This window comes from Chelonoidis abingdonii, chromosome 20 (assembly GCF_003597395.2).
Source record: "Chelonoidis abingdonii isolate Lonesome George chromosome 20, CheloAbing_2.0, whole genome shotgun sequence".
NCBI classification, from domain to species: domain Eukaryota; kingdom Metazoa; phylum Chordata; order Testudines; family Testudinidae; genus Chelonoidis; species Chelonoidis abingdonii.
The window spans coordinates 1,714,337-1,730,266 of record NC_133788.1 but is presented as its reverse complement, the minus strand read 5'-3'; the positions used below and the strand labels follow the sequence as shown (position 1 = coordinate 1,730,266).

At 45.6% G+C, this 15,930-nt stretch overlaps 1 protein-coding gene across 6 annotated transcripts in view; it reads right to left on the bottom strand.

Moving 5' to 3' along the window:
* MTMR4 (myotubularin related protein 4) overlaps positions 1–15,930 on the bottom strand; it is a 111,195-nt gene that overhangs the window by 39,361 nt on the left and 55,904 nt on the right. For 5 of the 6 annotated variants that reach the window (XM_032769887.2, XM_032769891.2, XM_032769888.2 and 2 more), the window contains 5 exons: positions 14,878–14,967; positions 6,652–6,768; positions 5,927–6,009; positions 5,430–5,596; positions 383–479 (listed from right to left, as the gene is read on the bottom strand). In XM_032769887.2, coding sequence (XP_032625778.1) covers positions 383–479; positions 5,430–5,596; positions 5,927–6,009; positions 6,652–6,768; positions 14,878–14,967 — 554 coding nt within the window. The remainder of the gene's footprint in view (positions 1–382; positions 480–5,429; positions 5,597–5,926; positions 6,010–6,651; positions 6,769–14,877; positions 14,968–15,930) is intronic. The other variant, XM_032769893.2, reaches the window with a different exon arrangement.

Below are 15,930 nucleotides of genomic sequence, written 5' to 3'. Positions count from 1 at the left end.
TGTTAGCCAGGATGGGTAAGGAATGGCCCTAGCCTCTGTTTGTCAGAGGATGCAGATGGATAGCAGGAGAGAGATCACTTGATCATTGCCTGTTAGGTTCACTCCCTCTGGGGCACCTGGCATTGGCCACTGTTGGTAGACAGGATATTGGGCTAGATGGACCTTTGGTCTGGCCCGGTACAGCTGTTCTTATGTACCCCTGTTAGCTTAGGTGCAATGCTGCTCCAATTCCATAACCCAGGGTGAAGAGTGACATATGGCTGGTACGCTGTGGGTTATTAGCCAGGGTGAAGAAAGGGGTGGGGAGATGCCTGGCTGGTACACTGCCCTGCCAGGAAGTTATATGGGATGAGGGGTGGGGTCTGGCTGGTATGTTACTCACTTGTAATTGCTGTTGATGTCAGAAACTCTCCAGACATTCTGCAAGTCAAAGTCCATCCTCACAACTTCCATCTCAAACCGGTATTTCACGTGGTCTCCTGGAACAGAACAGGCACAGCACAGTTACTAGCAGCCGGACACAGCCAAGGGAAACCTAAACCTGACAGCTGCAACATTACAGGACTGGATGAGCAAGAGGCCAGATGGTGTCTGAACACTGTGGTACGGCTACTTTTCCAAATGTCACACTCACTTTCTTAAGTTAAGAGGTGACTTGATTATAGTCTATGAATACCTATACATAGGGAACAAATATCTGATAATGAGCTCCTCAGTCTAGCAGACACAGGTATAACATGATCCAATGGCTGGAAGCTGAAAGTAGACAAATTCAGACTGGAAATAAGGTGTACATTTTTAACGATGAGATAATTAACCATCGGAACAATATATCACAAAATATGAGTGTTGGGAGGGACCTCAGGAGGTCATTTAGTCCAACCCCCTGGTCAAAGCAGGACCAATCCCAACTAAATCATCCCAGCCAGGGCTTTGTCAAGCTGGGCCTTAAAAACCTCTAAGGAAGGAGATTCCACCGCCTCCCTAGGTAACCCATTCCAGTGCTTCACCAACCTCCTAGTGAAAAAGTTTTTCCTAATATCCAACCTCAACCTCCCCCACTGCAACCTGAGACCATTACTCCTTGTTCCGTTGTTTACCAAGGGTCATGGTGGATTCTCCATCACTGACCATTTTTCAGTCAAGATTGGATGTTTTTCTAGAAGATGTGCTTAGGGAATTATTAAGGGGAAGTTCTCTGGCTTGCATTATACAGGAGGTGAGCCTACATCACAATGATCCCTTCTGGTTTGGAATCTATGAAAACCTGTTAAACAAAAAAGTGAGGGACTGGATGCTGATGAACCAAACTTGGCAAATCAGAAGTTAGGCCTAAATGGCAAACACAATAATGAGAGGATGGATTATTCCAACCAACAGCCCACTTTGGGGGCTAGGACATGCGGCCTGATGGAGGGATTTCTGGTGGAGGGGGAATGCCGGTCAGGACTCCACTCCACTTGTGGGACTCTGTCCTTCATCCATGGACCCCAAAGGTCTAATGATCATCATGCAGCTCAGACCTCAGAACATCAGCAGGGACACCCAGTCAACAGTGCCACACCAGCACAGACAGTAGCCGGAGACATGTGAGATCATGCTGTCTCCTTTTCCTTTGTGTGTTCCTTTCTGCCCAGCTATTTTTCCTCTCTCTTGGCTTTTCATCTGATCCTGAGGTCAATTGTACCATACAAGATCAGCACAATGAGACAAGACAGACCATCCAGTTTTGCCCTGGCTGAGAGAGACTGTTAAAGGAGAGGGACCAGCCACACCTCAGATGGGAAGATAAGCCAGAGCTCAGTGCAATTACTGTAGTGGCTGATTAAACAACCCACAGCATCCGTCTCCAACTGACCTGACACCCGAAGTTCCGAAAACATTAACAAAAGCCATATTTTCCCCACCGTTAGTATACTCTCTCTTCTCCCGTTTGTGTCTGTTTGTTAAAAGAAGGAAAAGTGACCAGCTCTAAGATATGAAGGATGAGCAATAAAACTCTTTCCTTGCTACCAAGAAAAGTTGTCCCACAAAATAAGAGCGTACCCGATACATAAATTTTAAAGGGATTTTGATACGTTTTGGTTACGTTTTTATCATATAATTCAACTGCAGTTTTAAAGTGCTATACAAATTGTTTGACCTCTTTTTCTCTCGTGTATTCTAACTAATAAATCTCTAAACTTCAGCATGAATTTCCTAGCATGTCTGCCACAGTACAAAGCAGGCTGAGGTCTCTGTAATGCAAACCCCAAATCTTATTTAATACTGTTTAATGTTGAAAGTAATAGCCCCGGTCTACATTACAAGTTCAGGTAGAATTTAGCAGCATTAGATCGATTTAACCCTGTACCCGATGACACGATGAAGCCATTTTTATTGACTTAAAGGGCTCTTAAAATTGATTTCTGTACTCCTCCCTGCCAAGGGGATTAGCGCTGAAATCGACCCTGCTGGGTCGAATTTGGGGTAGAATGGATGCAGTTCGACAGTACTGGCCTCCGGGAGCTATCCCAGGGTGCTCCATTATGACTGCTCTGGTCAGTACTCTCAACTCAGATACACTGGCCAGGTAGACAGGAAAAGCCCCACGAACTTTTGAATTTCATTTCCTGTTTGGCCAGCGTGGCGAGCTGATCAGCACAGGTGACCATGCAGAGCTCATTAGCACAGGTGACTGTGGAGTCCCAGAATCGCAAAAGAGCTCCAGCATGGACCAAACGGCAGGTGCTGGATCTGATCACTGTATGGGAAGATGAATCTGTGCTATCAGAACTCCGTTCCAAAAGACGAAATGCCAGAATATTTGAAAAAGTCTCCAAGGGCATGAAGGACAGAGGTTATAATAGGGATCCGCAGCAGTGCCACGTGAAGCCAACCAAAGAATCAGAGAGGCAAATGACTGCTCCACGTCAGAGCCCCAGACATGCCGCTTCTATGATGAGCTGCATGCCATTCTAGGGAGTGCCCCTACAACTACCCCACCCCTGTGCTTCCCTCCTCCTCCACCCCTCCCAGGCTACCTTGGCAGTTATCCCCCCACTTGTGTGACGAATTAATAAAGAATGGATTGATTTGAAACAATGACTATTGCCTCTGCAAGCAGAGATCAAAGGGGGGAAGGGGAGGGTGGCTGGCTTACAGGGAAGTAGAGTGAACCAAGGGGGCAGGTTTTCATCAAGGAGAAACAAACAGAACTTTCACACGGTAGCCTGGCCAGTCACAAAACTGGTTTTCAAAGCTTCTCTGATGCACAGCGTACCCTGCTGTGCTCTTCTAAATGCTCTGGTGTCTGGCCGCACGTAATCAGTGGCCAGGCGATTTGCCTCAACCTCCCACCCTGCCATAAACGTCTCCCCCTTACTCTCACAGATATTGTGGAGCACACAGCAAGCAGTAATAAAGATGGAATATTGGTTTCACTGAGGTCTAACTGAGTCAGTAAACTGCGCCAGCGAGCTTTTCAATGTCCAAAGGCACATTCTACCAGCATTATGCACTTTCTCAGCCTATAGTAGAACTGCTCCTTACTACTGTCCAGGCTTCATGAGCCATGGGAGCAAGGGGTAGGCTGGGGTAGGTGCGACTGTGCGGTGCTGCCGACTGAGAGAGCAGCCTGAGGCAGAAGCCTCCAGCTGCCAAGATATTCCAGGCAGGACTGAATCTCTATTAGACAAAACTTAAAGAAGAGAATGACCTGGAGTCATTCCCATTTTTTTCCAGGAACCAGCTAGGAACACTCATGTCTGCCCAGGCATCCCCGACTAACCTAACCGAGGTCAGTCAGGAGCACACACGGGACGACGATAACGGCTGGCAGCCGTATTGTACCGCCTACTGTCCACAAGGCAAGGCAAGGAGATGCTGATGTGTAGCACTGCAGTACCCTCTCTGCCCGCAGCACCCAGGAGACATACGGTGACAGTGAGCTGAGCGGGCTCCATGCTTGCCGTGGTATGTCGTCTGCATGGGTAACTCAGGAAAAAAGGCAAGAAACGATTTTTTGCCGTTGCTTTCACGGAGGGAGGAAGGGGGGGCCTGACGACATGTATCCAGAACCACCCGCGACACTGATTTAGTCCCATCAGGCATTGGGAGCTCAACCCAGAATTCCAATGGGCAGCGGAGACTGCAGGAACTGTGGGATAGCTACCCACAGTGCAACAGTGAAAACTGACACTAGCCTTGGTACTGTGGACGCACACCATTGACTTAACGCGCTTAGTTGGGACACACACAATCGACTGTATTAAACTGATTTCTAAAAAATCGACTTCTATTAAATCAACCTAATTTCGTAGTGTAGACATACCCTTAGGGTCATGGTAAAACCTTTCACTCTTTAGGCTCATTTATTCCATCTAAATTAATACTGCAATTCCTCTAGGCCCCGAACTTCTCTAATTAGCCCCCTGAGGCCAGATCAACTGGAGAGGCATATTCTACAATTGGGGGCCTAGCACTGAGAATATCTTATCCTCAGCCCAGATCTGGGACTGTCAGCTCAGGTGCCTCCAACAACCTAAACTCCTGGAACAGAAGGAAGCACAAGCCAGAAAGAGGGCTTTATCCCCTGCTGTTGGGTGCTGCAGGTGTCTGTCTGTGAGAGGGTAGGAATTTAGGTTAGTCACCATACTGTACTTGTTGCTCAATGGCCTGAGCACTTTTGGGAGAGGAGATGCAAACAGAATTATGAATGACATACACTTTCAAGAAAGCCATGAACATTTAACAGTCCAGAGACAAGATCTACTCATCCTCCGTCAGAACCCAAGGTTGAAGTTGGGGTGACCTCTGGTGAGATTTTTAGCATGTGTGTATGGCTTAAATGTTTTCTCTGCAATGCTTTTGCCTTAAGAATAAATGTGCTTGCTTATAAAGTGCTGGTTGGTAACTTACAACTATGGGCAATACACAGGTCACAGCCCTAGGAGAGAAAGCAAAGCACAGAGACAGTCTGGTTCAGTGGGGAGGGAGGCGGGTGGGAGGGGGACTGGGCAGCCTTAAAAATCCCCCAGTCAGTAAGGAATGAGACAGGAGTCTCAGCCCAAAAGAGGTGATGGCTGGGTGCCGGGAACCTGCAGTGTGTGCCCTTAATGCTTCCTGAGTGACATGCTGCTAGGCAAGCGGTGAGCCCGCTCTGCATCAGCTAAAGCTTCCAGGGGATGGCCAGGTGCAGCACCTGGATCTCCAGGTTAGGTCAAGACACAGCAATCCACCAGAAGACAATGCCACCTCCTAGCCAGAGGAAGACAGACAAAGCACATCTGGCTATAGCTACTCTTTGTGGAGCAAAGGACTTAACAGGACCCTCCTGGGAGGTGGCTGCAGCAGAACACAAAAACACAGCATAATACGGGTATATGGTTTCCCTCCGCCTGGACACACCATGAGGGCTGCACTGAGAAAGGGGCTGGTTGGGAGCTCACCTGGGTGGCACAGATGTGCGTGCTGATCCTCCTCATCGGCACAGACCCCCAAGCACCAAGCATGGTAGGCGAATGCAAACAGGTCTTCAGGCTTTGCAGGGCGGGCAATGGCACGGCTCAGCCTCTTCAGCCATTCCTGGCACTGCTTAAAGGTGGAGAAATGGCACCTGCAGGACACACAGACTCAGTAGGGCCAGTCAGGATGGATGGACAGGGCATTCCACGGCCTGCAGTTCAACCAGGGGAGGGGAGGAGAGGAGAAGGAGATCCAACCTCCTTGGGAGGACCAAGAGGCTCTGAGCTTCCCAGCAGAAGGCTCGGACGGACAGATGGATTGACATACCCACCCACACACACCCACACCCGAGAGCACCCTCCAGGATAGCAGGGCTTGATTCAGCAGCACAGACTAGGGCAGGGATTCCCCAAGGCTGCTGGCCACACCCGTGGCTGGAGAAACCTTACACTGTGGCAATAGCAGGGAACTATGCAGCTACCTGACCACTTTGGAGTCCTTGCAGATGATGTGAAGTTGGAACATGTCCCGACTCTCCACACTTTCCATCATCCTCAAAGGCACCTGAAACAGAAAAACGCAGAGTCACTTGACAGCATGGGATGTCCCACACCAGCAGGGACCCCAGCCTGACACACACTCATTATGCATCCCAGTCAAGGGTCTCTGAGCCTCTGAGCAGCAAAGAGAATCCCACATATACATAGCTTCATGATCCACATTTAGAGGGTAAAAATCTATTTGGGGATTGGTCCTGCTTTGAGCAGGGGGTTGGACTAGATACCTCCTGAGGTCCCTTTCAACCCTGAGATTCTGTGATTTTATGTCTAGCCTGGTCTGCAAGAACCAGTCTTAAACCCAACTGCTGGGGGGATTAGAGCCTGCAAGAAAGGAGAATGGCAAGAGAGAAATCTGACCATCACGCACACGCCAACACAAAGGTCTTCAGCCCATGAAGGGGAGGGACAGCATTTCTGTGACTTGCTAATGGCACTGCAGTATGTCAGGCTGCGGCCCTCTTTAGAGATGCAGCTTTTGCATCACAGGGCATGTGGCCACCTACTGGAATGACTCCAAGCCCAAATTTCATGGAGGAGGATGAGACCTGAAAGTGGTTTCTGCAGCCACAGAATACTGCAGCAGCCTAAGAATGCCAGAGGCCTCGGCTGTGAGTAACAAACCGGTGATAGACAGAGCTGCACTTACATTGATCACAGAGTCTTTCAATTTGATATGAAGCCGGTAGTTGGAGACGGCGATCACAGCATCATTAGCATGGCCCAAATACTCCACACCCTCACCCTGCAGCACACTGAATGGGACCTGCAAGGGAAGAGAGACAAACAGAGCAACTGTCAGATAAACACACCCAGAACTCCTTGTGCAATGTGGAGTGAGAAGAGCCAGCTCTGCTAGTGCCTTCTCCATGCTATTTACACATGAAATCAGTAGGACACAGTGATCTCAGTGGGACCTGAGTGCAGGCAGCAGGGCACAGGGAACTGCCCCCCATGAATTCACCTCCGAAAGCTCTTCAGTGTGAAACGTGGGGCCCGCAGTGGAACGTGGTGCTGACCAGCGTCGCTACAGAACTGGGAGAGGATTGGAGGTGTGTTCACAGGCAGGTTTGCTAGACTGACCTGCAATTTGACTCAGCAATGCTTGGGCCCTTAAATTCATCTTTCCAGGTACATCTGGTTTGTGTTGATAGAGCTTCAGGGGGAGCTATTTGTACCACCAGCACTGGTGCTCCTGCCCTGTGCAGACTGGCAGCAAGGTCAGTGGGTGGCAAGGATTGAGATTTAAAGGTACTGGCTTTCTCACAGTAAACACAACACCAACATAAGCAGCAGCTGGAAGGGAAGAAATCACTTGTTTGGAGACACTTTGCATGTGTCCCAGAACAGGGAGCAAGGTGTCTGTGTAGCCCAAATTGAATCACCTCCCCAGACAGCATCGAGCCATATAATGGTCCTGCAGTGTCGTGTATATGTAACTGAAACAATTAGATGCAGCATTAGACCCGCTGGCCACAGCCCAAGCAACTGGAGGAGCCAGACCTGGCCACAATCTCTGCAGACAGGACTGTACACGAACCACACAATCACTTCTGTAGCCACCGATAGAAATGAAAGTGCAAGACTAATGGACAGGCCATAAACTAGGACTCTCTCTCTCTCTCTCTCCCCCCTTCAGTCAGGAAGTGACCCAGCTATTTTAAAACCTGGAGGCCATGTACGCAGCCAGATATAATGTTCATCTTGTGCAAAAAGAGGGGAGGGAAAGATCCAGAATAACCTAAAATTGGCCACAGCCTTGCTCTCTCTTCTCCCTTCCTCCTTAGCGATTCAAAGCCCAAAGCTTTGTTAAGGCTAGGACATCCGATCATGGAACAGAGGCCATAACATGTGATTTAGGTGAGCAAATCTCACAAAAATACCAAGTAGCCATAGCGTTCAAATCACAGGCTGTAATGTGTCCACACAAGGATTTGATTAAATTATTCCTTACAAATACTTTAACCAGCTCCAGTTCCCGAGTTTTAAAACAGATATTCTATACTGTTTAATTTCATATACTTTTGTGGCCTACATGAGTGCTGCCTAAACACTGAATTTCCTGGCTCTTCAAATTTTTTTAAGTCATTAAGGATTTCTCCCCTCTCAAGTTACTTTTTAATCGCAGTTAACTCACATAATTAACTCAAAAGAATTAATCACAATTAAAAAAATTAATCCTGATCAATCACATTGTTAAACAATAAATAATAAATATATACTCTGCCTCAGTCTTTAATGAGGCTAATGAGGAGCTTAGGGATAATGGCAGGATGACAAATGGGAATGAGGATATGGAGGTAGATATTACCACATCCGAGGTAGAAGCTAAACTTGAACAGCTTAGCGGGACAAAATCGGAGGGCCCAGATAATTTTCATCCAAGATATTAGAAGGAACGGCACCCATGAAATTTGCGCAAGTCCATTAGCAAGAATTAAATTACAGTAACCATCTAAGGGTTGCACCGTAGCGACTGAAGGTAGATTGCTCAACGATAATTCCTATTTTTAAGAAAGGGACAGAAGTGCATCTGCCATATAACTATAGGCCTGCAGTTTGACATCTGTATAACGTAAGGCTGGAAAATTTTGAAGGAGAAAAGTAGTTAAGGCACAATGAGGTCTCAATGTAATGGGAATCATAAATACAACATGGTTACATAAATGGTAGATCAACAAACCAACCTGATCTCCTTCTTTGAGATATAGTAACAGATTCTAGACAAAAGGAAACACAGGGATCTAAATTTACCCTGATTCTGTAAGGCATTGACCGGCTTCCATGTGGCGGAATATTAGTTAAATTGAAAAGAGGGTGATTCAATATGAAAATTAGAAAGGTGGAATAAGGGAATGGTTAAAGCGGATACTAACATTTATGGGTCATGACTGAAGGGAACTTCAGGCTGGAAGAGGTTACTAGATGGAGTTCTGCAAGGGATCATTTTTGGCGACCAATCTTATTTAACCTTTTTATTACTTGACACGGGCCAAAAAAGCGAGAATGTGCAATAAAGTTTGCAGTTGCACAAGCTGGGGGTAATTGCTAACCACGGAGAAGGACCCGGATATCACGACAGGAAGATCTGGCATGACCTTAGATAAAACTGGCGAGTAATGGTAATAGGATGAAATTAATAGTGAAAGTGCAGGTCATGCACTTAGGGATTAAATTCAACAAGAATTTAGTTATAAATGGGACGCATCATTGGACAGCAACAGAGGAGAGAAGGACCTCGGAGTTTGGTGATCAAAGAATGACTGAACTGAGGCCACCCAGATTGTATATGGTGGGCCTAAAAAAGCTAATACGGGTTAGGATGCATCAGGCGACGGAGTATTCTCCAGCAATGAAAAGTATGTCTAGTACCGTTATATAAGGCACTGGTGAGGCCCTCATGCTGGACAACGTGGGTCAGTTCTGGTCTCCAGATTTAAGAAGATTGAATCAACTGGAACAAGTACTAGAGATCGCGGCTACTAAGTAATCCGGAATCCGGAAAACTGTCTTATGGAAGAGACTCTCAAAGGAGCTTGGCTTATGGTAGCCAAGCAAAAAGAGGATTGAGGGGGATATGTTGCTCGTGTGTATACAGATATTCCCAGAAGGATTTAACCATCAAGGAGAGAAAGGCAATGATTACAGGCTTAGTTACACCAATGTGGATCACGAAACCACAATATGGATATAAACCGCGCACACAGGAAGTTAGACTTGAATATAATGAAGGTTGTCTCACAACCATTAGAGATGAAAGTTCTGGAACAGCCTGTCCAAGGGCGATAGTGGCAAAGACATATCTGGCTTAAAGGACTAAGCCTGATAAGTTATGGAGGGCATGAGCTGTCGATGGCATAGCCTAATTGGGCAATTAATTGAGCAATTATTCCCTCTTGATCATCAGCAACCAGGTAAATGTATTGTCCCATGGTCTCGTAGGTGATGGGATGCGCACTTCTGAGGTTACTATAGAGATATTCCTCCTGGCAGTGCCTGTGCCCGATTGGAAGCCCGACTTCCGGGTTTCCACTGCTCAGAGTTTAACTGCTGAGCGCCATTGTTGATTGTGGGGGGGAAGGCGCATAAGTCGGAAGGAATTTCCTCCAGGCAGATTGGCAGAGCCCTGGAGTTTTCGGCCCTCCTCTGCAGACGATGGCACGGAAGGTCACTTGCTGGAGGATCTCTGCACTTGAGGTCTCAAACCACATAGGACGCGAGGGAAACTCCAGACATAGGTAGGGGTGTTGTAACAGGAGTGGGGGTGAAGAAGTATGCGCGGACGCGGACTTGTAAGGGAGGGGCAGACAGAACTAGTCGATACTACATGAATGGTCCCTTCTGGACCTAAAGGTTCGATGGTCCCCGGTAGAATGACCCAAAGTTCGAAATGTATTTAAAATATTTGGGATATTTGTTCTAACAGCCGGAAGTTCAAATATATTGAGGTTCAAATTGACAACAAAAATAACAAAAGTTACAGTGCGCACGTGGATATTATTTGAGTAAACAAATATTTGCATTGTGAAAAATGGTAAATAAAAACAGTATACCTTAAATAAATAAGGTAAACGTATGCAATTACCTTATCCAACTGCAACGGATTTACAAATACAGATTTATTTGTCACATAACATGAGGCGTCACTAGAAACAAACGACAAATCAAAACTAGAAGCCTACAAGGCTACTCACGTTACTCTGTGTCAAGACCCAATCACTAAGACAAACAAGTTTGTTTACATTTACGGAAGATAACGCTGACCACTTCTTATTTACAACATCACCAGAAAGTGAGAACAGGCATTCGCATGGGACTTTTGTAGCCAGCATTACAAGGTATTTATGTGCCAGATATGCTAAACATTCATATGCCCCTTCATGCTTTGGACACCATTCCAGAAGATATGCTTCCATGCTAATGGCACCCATTAAAAAAATAATGCATCAATTAAATATGTGACTGAACTCCTTGGGAGAGAACTCTATGTCTCTGGCTCTATTTTACCCGCATTCTGCCATATATTTCGTGTTATAGTTGTCTTGGATGATGGTCATTGCAGATTTGATAAAACGCAAAGAAAGTACCAATGTGAGATTTCTAAAGATAGCTGCAGCACTCAACCCAAGGCTTAAGAATCTGAAGTGTCTTCCAAAATCTAAGAGGGACAAGGTGTGGACTTTGAGAAGTCTTAAAAGAGCAACACTCGAATGCAGAAACTACAGAATCCAAACCACCAAAAAAGAAAATCAACCTTCTGCTGGTTGCAGCTGACTCAGATGATAAAAATGAACATGGGTCAGTCTGCACTCCTTTGGACTGTTATCAAGCAGAACCCGTCATCAGCATGGATGCATGCTACAGCAGTGCCATGAGAACACCTGTTCTCACTTTCAGGTGATATTGTGAACAAAAGCGGGCAGCATTATCTCCTGCAAATGTAAATAAACTTGTTTATCTGAGCAACTGGCTGAACAAGAAATAGGACCGAGTGGACTTGTAGGCTCTGAAGTTTTACATTGTTTTACTTTTGAATGCAGTTATTTTTTGTACATAATTCTACATTTGTAAGTTCAACTTTTATGATAGATTGCACGACAGTACTTGTCTTAGGTGAATTGAAAAATACTATTTCTTTTGTTTTTTACAGTGCAAATATTTGTAATAAAAAATAAAGTGAGCACTGTACACTTTATATTCTGTTATAATTGAAATCAATATATTTGAAAATGTAGAAAACATCCAAAAATATTTAAATAAATGGTATTCTATTATTGCGTAACAGTGAGATTAATCACGATTTATTTTTTTAATCACGTGATTAATCATGATTAATTTTTTTAACTGACTGACAGCCCTAGTTATTTATAAATATTAATAACCTTAAAGGGCACCATCAACTTAAAAAACACTTCTGCCTGAAATCTGTGTACTTAAGAGTTTTATGCAATACCAATGATTTTACCTGACAGAGATTGGGGGAAACTATTCTCTTTTTGCAGTTTACCATCTGCTTTCGGCAGCACTGTCTAGTCAGTTGCTGCTTCCCATGTTCGTGTGGCTCTTTCGCATGGCAAATGAGCAGCAAGAAACTTTTTAACAATAGGTTTGTAAAGTTATAACAAGTGGAAGGGGGTAATCCTGGAACAAACTGACTGTCACAATTTCTAACTCATTGTTTGAACCAACTTGATCTCAAGTTGATGGTGTCCCTTTGAATCCTACTTTAACTTAAGAGAATAGTATGAATTTGTGCATGCAAATTACTCCTTTGATGCTGAACTGTAAGGTCCGTCAGCAGAAAGCTACCGTTGCAGTGCGTCCGGCTACGTGCAGTTCTGTTCAGGATTTGGTTTAGAGGACGTGCCTCTCACAGAATGGTGAAATGACAGACCAGTCGTCCCACCCATATTCTTCTGTGAACTTCCTCACGATCTGACCCCATGCCATCCCTCTCACACAGGGTGACCAGATGAGAATTCTAAAATATTGGGACAGCCACAGGGGTAGCACCTTTTCAACTGTTACACTCAGTCGCCCGAGTCTTCGGTGGCACTTTGGCAGAGGGTTCTTCAGTCACTGACGGTCTTCGGCGGCATTTCAGCGGAGGGTAATAAACCTTGCCACCAAAGAAGGAAGTACCCGCCACCAAAATGTCGCCGAAGACTGTCAGCGACCGAGGGACCTGCTGCCTAAGTGCCGCTGGGTGAGTGTAGCAATTGAAAAGGCACTCCCTCTGCTGGTCACCACCACCTAAACAACAAGGAAAGAAAAAATAAATAAAAAAAAGGCACCTGAAACAAAATATCGGGACAAATGGCGTCCCGACTGTACTTCAGTCAGGACACAGGACAAACTGCTCAGTATTGGGACGTCTGGTCACCCTACTCTCACAAACCAGTATCTTCCGTTTTCCATGACCCTCAACTTTCAACCCCTTATTCATTCCTCAGCTTAGGGCCTATGAATGTAGTTCAGCACAACACTGCCATCTGGCCAATGAACTTGGGAACAGTAGAACAGCAAGTGTGAGTGCGTAGCCAGAGCCTGGCTCCTAGCACAGGAGGACGACAGCAGACGTGTAAGGGAGCGGACTGCGCTGAAAGCAGCAGGAGAATCAAGCAGCTTCAATCTGTGACACTGTCCTTGCTCGCATAGGTGCCTCCATGGCAGCATCTAGATGTCATCCCAAAGCCTCTTGAGCAGTCTCTCCCCTTCCAGCCTGTGACGTTGCACTCCATATTTTATGAAAATATGCTAGTAAGTGTGAATATAATGTAACTGGAATATGCTTCATACAAAAGGTCTCTTGTAAGGTATCATTACGAAGCTTATAATCTACTGAATGTGGTCATCCTATTTGTATGAATGTATCACTCTTGTATCAAACTAAGAATATAATATATAACTCTGAGGTCCGAGTGCAGTTATGCAAAGTGTGAGCCATTAATGGTGGTTCAGAATCTTGATGGCTCCCATCAACTAGGACAATTGACTGTAGATGGCTCTATTTACTTGCAGGCCTTCCTGAGAGTCAGGCTGGGAGGAATGAAGGCTTGGGGGGGGGGGAGGTCTCACAGGACATGTGACCACGACACCTGGTACTGGAATCCATCTTAAACCTGGTGCTTTTCCATTTAGGAGGAGGAGTGGGGACCCAGAGAGACAAAAGATTCCTGCCTTGTGCCAAAGCTATATAAGGGGGTGGAACAGAACAAAGGGGGCTGCACTCATGAGACATCCCCGAGCTGCCATCTGAGCTGGAACAAGGGCTGTACCAGGGGAAAGGATTGGGCCCAGACTAGAAAGGAATCTAGCCTGTGAAAGAACTTTATTAGACCATCTCTGAGGGTGAGATTTACCTGCATTTAGTTTCCTACTATATTAGGCTTAGACTTGCATGTTTTATTTTATTTTGCTTGGTAATTTACTTTGATCTTTCTGTTATAACTTAGAACCACTTAAATCCTACTTTTTATATTTAATAAAATCATTTTTTGCTTATTACTGAACCCAGAGTAAGTGATTAATACCCGGAGGAGCAAACAGCTGTGCACATCGCTCTATCAGTGTTATAGAGGGTGAACAATTTATGAGTCTATCTTGTATAAGCTTTATACAGAGTAAAACGGATTTTGGCGGGGTTTGGACCCCATTGGAAACTGGGTATCTGGGTGCTAGAGACAAGAGCATTTTCTAAGCCGTTTTCTGTTAAGTCTGCAACTTTTGAGAGACAGGGTTCAGACCTGGGTCTGTGTGTGCAGCAGACTGGCATGTCTGGCTCAACAGGGCAGGGTTCTGGAGTCCCAGGCTGCCAGGGAAAATGGGCTCAGAGGTAGTCTCAGCACATCAGGTGGCAGTCCCACGGGGATCTCTGTGACCCAACCCATCACACAGCCGTTCTGATCTTCACCTCCACAATATGACAAAGCCACAACATCACACACTGGACTAGATCTGTTGCTGGATGCTTAGTGTCACACTATGAGACAGTCTGGCCCTACAACCAGCCTAAGTGGCCCAAGAGGGTCTTCCATCAGCACAGAGTCAGCATAGATGCTGTTGCAACACTCACTCCCCTCTCGCTGACAGCACAGCAGGAGAAGGGAGCATGCCCAGGACAACTCTGCACTATGTCATTCCTCAGTTACGTTCCCATCCTCTTGTGGCTACGGCAGCACAGTGTAAATCAGATCATCTTGATGTGCAGGAAGATGAGGGTCAGGCAGAGCACACAGCAGCCACGAGTCAGCAGCCTGCAGGCTCAGGGAAGAAGCCTGTTCTCTGAAGCTAACCTGTACCACTCATGAGCCTGTGGCCTGGGATTTACACAGTGTTCTTCAGTGGATGGTTTCCTGGGTTCTTACATCCTTACCTGTAAATACTCTTCCTCCTTAACCAGCTCTTTTGGGGGGAACAAGTCCTTGGCCTGGATGTACTCCAAACTGGGAGGGCCTTCTTCACCCTGCATTCCAAAGAGAACACACACTCAGGCAAGAAACATCTGGGAGCAGTTTGAGGTGAATTGGACAAGGTGCTCCAGGGTTACAGATTTGGAAAAAAACAGGGTTTTTTTTCTCACTTTTGAAAAGTAACTTTTTTAACCTAAAGTATCTCTCAGACATCATGGACTAATTCCCACTTTGTTATAGACATTACTGCTCAATGAGAATACAGCACTAGATCATTTTTATTAGGTCGAGTGGAAACCTACGGAATTAGATGATAAAAGATTGATACTTTGGAAGCTCCATGAAAGCCTCTGAACATTTAACCTCCATAAGCCATCTTTTGGCGCTTACAAACATAAAGTCCCATGAAACAAATACCAAGGATAAGACTGTGAGAATTTCCATTATGAGCCTAGAACAAGATTTTCAGAAGTGACTAGAGATTTTCGGGACCTCCATTTCTGGTGCCCACTTGAGACTCTGTGAAGAGATCTGATTTGCAGAGGCCCTGTTAGGATACCTCAAACTGGGAACCCAAAATCACTAGCAAGTATGGAAATCTAACCCTAATTTTCACCCACTTCTAAATTGTGCAAAATTGCAATTTTTTTCCTGTCTCATTTAAGGACTTGTTTCCTTTCTTAGAAGATTTTTTTTAAGTGGATATTAACTGGACAAGGTAAGACTTTGGGAGAAATGCAGTTTAGACGTCTAACTTTCACTGAAAGATCTCTTTTAAACTAATTTTATTCTAAAGTCTCTCAAACTGGTTTTACTCATTGGTCATGAGTGAGGTGTAGGTTTGGAGAAGACACACACACTTCACAAGCAGCAAAGGATCCTGTGGCACCTTACAGACTAACAGAAGTTTTGGAGCATGAGCTTTCGTGGGTGAATACCCACTTCGTCAGATGCATGTCTGACGAAGTGGGTATTCACCCATGAAAGCTCATGCTCCAAAAATTCTGTTACTCTAT